This window comes from Populus euphratica, unplaced genomic scaffold, assembly GCF_000495115.2.
Source record: "Populus euphratica unplaced genomic scaffold, PopEup_1.0 scaffold533.1, whole genome shotgun sequence".
NCBI classification, from domain to species: Eukaryota; Viridiplantae; Streptophyta; class Magnoliopsida; order Malpighiales; family Salicaceae; genus Populus; species Populus euphratica.
The window spans coordinates 233,964-238,555 of NW_011500171.1; the positions used below are offsets into that span (position 1 = coordinate 233,964).

Here is a 4,592-nt window from a genome sequence, read left to right on the forward strand (position 1 = left end):
GGGAGAGATTTGGAAAATGTCTACCGCTTAGGCGGACTAAGTGTGGGTTTGCTATTACGATTCATAAAGATTGTATAATTAAATTTAGTTTTTTGTTAAATATTTTTTAATATATAGTTTTATATTAATATATATAATTTTTAATTCAATTGTTGAATTGAGTTGAAAACTTATTTAAAATTTTTAAAAATATTTTTTTATATTAAATTAAAATTTTAGATCAATTGAGATTTAAGAAAGTATTTTCATGCATGTTAGAAGTTTTTGTGCGAGTTTTGTTAATTTTTTTTTTATAATTTGTAAAGTTTTTATTTAATAAAAAAATATTTTTTATAAAGATAATATTTATGGTAGCAAAATATTCATATAACTCAACAATTCTTATTTGGAGTGGAAATAAATTCAGCAACTTTTCCTAGTGCTACAGGAATTTTAGAGGCAGCAACAACAATATTCCTAGGCTCTCTAAGAATAACTATTTTGTGATGTTTTTCTTAAATTTTTTATTTGTAATTTTTTATAATCATTAGATTAGATAGGATTTTTATTTCAATACTTTCAATATTTTGGTTTAAATAATTGTGATGTCGAGTATTTATCTAAAAAATTTGGTTTTAGTTTCTTTGAGTTTGTTTTTTTTTTCGCATGTGGATTTTAGGATTTTTATCCTTTGGGTTTATATCATATGATGTTTTTGCCAAAAAAAATTCTACAATTTAAAATGCATCAAAATAGTTTTTTTAGATTTTTCTATTTTTAACATTAATACATTAAAACAATAAAAAAACTAATTTAATATTTTTTCAAAAACTATATAAAAAAACCTACTAGTATAAAGGTATAAAGAATAATTTGTTGATTTACATTCAGAAAATAATCTTGCTTAATTAAATATAAAACAATAATTTACAACAACTATAGTAAAATTATCCTAAATTGATCTATTTAAAAAGTAAATAAACTAACTATTATTACAAAATGTCAACGGTTTTACTTCTATCAAAGTGGATATATAGTAAAACATTCATAAATATTATGTTATGTACCTAGTAGTACAGGTTGTGCAAGCATTAGAAAAAACAAAAATAATTTTCTTGGATTACTTTAATATCACTCCATTGTTACCTCCATTCTAGGATTATAATGCGTGATGGAATATGAATTTAAAATAATAATTTATATTTATCTGGTCTTTAAATGCGAACTAAAAATTAATAATAATTTATATTGGTTTATTTTTTTATTGCATATTATATTACTTTTTTTTTTAAAAAAAATAAGTGCAGTTGAATATTGAAATACATCACAAGTACTGTCTTGCAAAAAGATATTACAAGTATTTATTAATTATTTTATTATGTACAGTATAACTATCGAGTCTTAAAAATATTGCATGTACCAATTAATTTTACAATGGCCAAACTTCTAAATCCGAGTATCTTTGAGAAAACTTAATATTGATTAGTAAATAAAAAAAAGAATTGCCTTCAATTCATCCGAGCCGATCTTGTATAATTAGGTTTTGACTGGTAACTAAATTAGGCTACATGTATCTATTTAGATACAAACAGAACTATTTAACAGCTTTATAAGATATTAAAGTAATTTTTTTTAACATTAACATATTAAAAAATAAAAAAATTAATTTAATATTTTTTCAAAAACTATATAGAAAAACCTACTAATATAAAGGTGTAAAGAATAATTAGGTGTCCACTCGTAACTAAATTAGGCTACAAGTATTTATATAACTAAATTAGGCACGTGTAGATGGAAGCATTGTGGTCATGATTTTCTGATGATGGAACGGCGAGGTTATGGCTGGTGATTCATGATGTAGTGGAGGTTGTCGGTGGTGGCTGATGGCCTTTAGAGGTTGGCGGTTTTTTCTGTTAATAATTGAATGCAAACCTAGATTAATTTATTTAATGATAATATAAATTAAATCAAATAATTTGTTCAGGGAACATTGATACAAGGATTTTAGTTCAAAAACTAATAATGCTTTTGAGTAATAGCTCTGTAACTTTTTTAGCCTTGATAAATTGACGAATTATTATTTTTTCTTTTTTATAATGGCTCTGTGAAAAATTTATTCAATAGAAAGAGAGAGCGCGTCGGATTCAACAGCAGAGATCAAGAAAGGGGGGCTCATAAATTTGAAATAAGCTTTAGCGATAATTAATATTTAAATTATGAATAATGGTAAATAATAATAATAAAAAATAACACCTAAAAGAGGGAAGAGTTCAAATAATAACAATTATCAACATTAAATTGATTTGATGTTACAATAATACAAATTAAATAAATGAATATACAAATGAAACAATTAATTAATAACAACATGGAAACAAAAATAATGTACAGAAGATATGCAGAAAGGGAGATCTAGCGAGCAACATGGATCATCATCATCATGATGAGGTAGTGTTAAAAATATCAACGTGAAAGATGCGAGCGCATTGATAAAATGAGCAGAACACTTCCATGGCCATTAAGAGAAAGAGCAAAATGGCGGCCAACATGGTGAGATATTGCCATGAACAGAACACAGACCGCTTCATGAATCTTTTCATCCTCACCATCCATAGGCTATCATAGTACTTGTTCACGTCTTCAATCACCTTATCTAAGAATGGAGCTTTCGTCAATCTAATGCACTTGCAGTTGCTCATCCCATTCAGCATTTTGGCCACTTCTTCATCACTCTTCAAACGGTTCAAAATAATGCCGCTTTCTCTAAGTAATCTTGCATCCTCCTCCGTGTCGATGATCCCATTCATCAGTTCTATGTATCGAGTAAAAAGCAAGGGCCCTGATGCACTTGATATTTCATATGCTACCAAGTTTCTGAACATCACCTCACTGTTTAAATCTAAACTAATTGTGGGCAGGTGAAATGCAGCCTTCCCTTTGTCGAAAGCAATGGTTGAGATGTTACCCTTAGTAGGTATGAAGGAAACACCGTATTTTGAGAGCTGGGTGACTGAAGGAATTGTGATCTCTTCTACCAGCGGTGACTTGTTCGAGCTTGTACTGGAGTCCTCATTTTCACGGTCATCAGGATTTTTGAGTTTAGATAGGATTGTCCAAGACAATTTCAACTGGATCGTCATAGATGATGAAATGTTCTTGAGCAAACGTACTGGGGTTATCTTTAGTTGTGAAACCATATTCCAAGTCACGGTCAGGAGTTGTTTCACGTAATTTGAATCTACCCCAACTCGTTCTTCTTCTGGTTTATTATCGCTTTCGATCTGATCTGCAACTAATTCTTCAAGTAGTATCTCGATCGGTTCTTCCACTCTGGGCACGATAATGTCATACAAGAAGTCTAGCAAGTGGGAATGCTCCAAGACTTTCGTAGTCTTTGGCAACTCGATCATCTTGAAAGGAGAGAGCTCTTTAGCTAATCCTATAACCATGGACAGCAGCATTTCATCAGCTAATTCAGCTGACATGTATTGAAATTCTAGCACCTTTCTCAATATAAATTGTGGAACTTGATTCTCGAGCATCACCATATCTCTGAGAATAACATGATGAGCCGACTTTCTCTTCGAATAATCAAGCAAATGAGACATTCGTGACGGGGCCCTCGATAACATCTTAGTTTCTTCGACAGAATAAATTTGAAGGAACTCAAGCAAGAACGAAACATCCAAAGCCATCATCCACGCTAGCGTTTCAGCATTAAAATCCAAGTACTTGTGGTAGCATGCCCTAATCTGTGGTTCAAGCTTTATCAACTGCTCGACAAGATTTTCAAATCTGAGGCTTTGAAGTTGGTTCTGCAGTTTCTTGGCTGCTGACAGCTTATACCTCTCCATCTCATGAAGATCAGCACGCCGATAATGGTATGGGCCTAGTGAAAGTTGTTGTGGAGTATAAGAGTCGGGATCGGAAGACATTAAGGTCTTGGGGACAGTAAAAATGCACACCGGGCTTTCATCACCATCCTCTTCAAGCTCTTTCTCGAGTGCTCGTCCGATGTTAATGACCCATTGATACTCGTCGAAATCCGAATTCGAATGACTACTGCATGGCATGGTGGGCTGGTGGGAAGACATGTCTGTTGATGTTGTGGTATACAGGGAACGATTGCCTAGGTTTTTATACGGTTTATGAGCACCACCGCCACTGATTTTGTGCTTATCACGATGCCCATGCAAGTTCCTTCGAATTTTCATACAAGATGAGTGTCAAAAGGAAATTCTCACGTCCACATTGGCTTTGAAAGTCAAGATTGCCTCAATTTCTATTGGCCATCAACCACGACGGCAGCACGCAATGGGTTCATCTGTGGTACACAGATATATTCCATTCCTCTTCTCTTAATGATTTTATATTAATTAAAATTAAACCCCTTTTGCATGATAAGGCAGGTGCCATGGCAGGAAAAACCCTAAATGAGAATACACAATTTGAATAATCAAGGGAAAATAATATAATCTTAATTAGGGACTCAGGGACTTCACTGCTAAGAAAACAAGAGTAAAGGGATAAACTTAATCTCAACACGTGCGATTTTCTTTTTCTTTTTTTTTTTTTTTTTTCATTCTGGCCACAGTCAACACAAGCAAGATCCA

General features: G+C 32.0%; 1 protein-coding gene across 1 annotated transcript; it reads right to left on the minus strand.

Moving 5' to 3' along the window:
• Positions 1–2,354: 2,354 nt before the first annotated feature.
• On the minus strand, positions 2,355–4,073 carry LOC105111362 (putative UPF0481 protein At3g02645). The gene has a single exon (XM_011006687.1). The coding sequence runs from the start codon at positions 4,071–4,073 to the stop codon at positions 2,418–2,420; it is 1,656 nt and encodes a 551-aa protein (XP_011004989.1). The 3' UTR covers positions 2,355–2,417.
• Between the last annotated feature and the right edge of the window lie 519 nt (positions 4,074–4,592).

Coding starts and splice junctions, on each gene's coding strand:
- LOC105111362 (XM_011006687.1), bottom strand. CDS start 4,073: ATGTCTTCCCACCAGCCCACCATGCCATGCAGTAGTCATTCGAATTCG.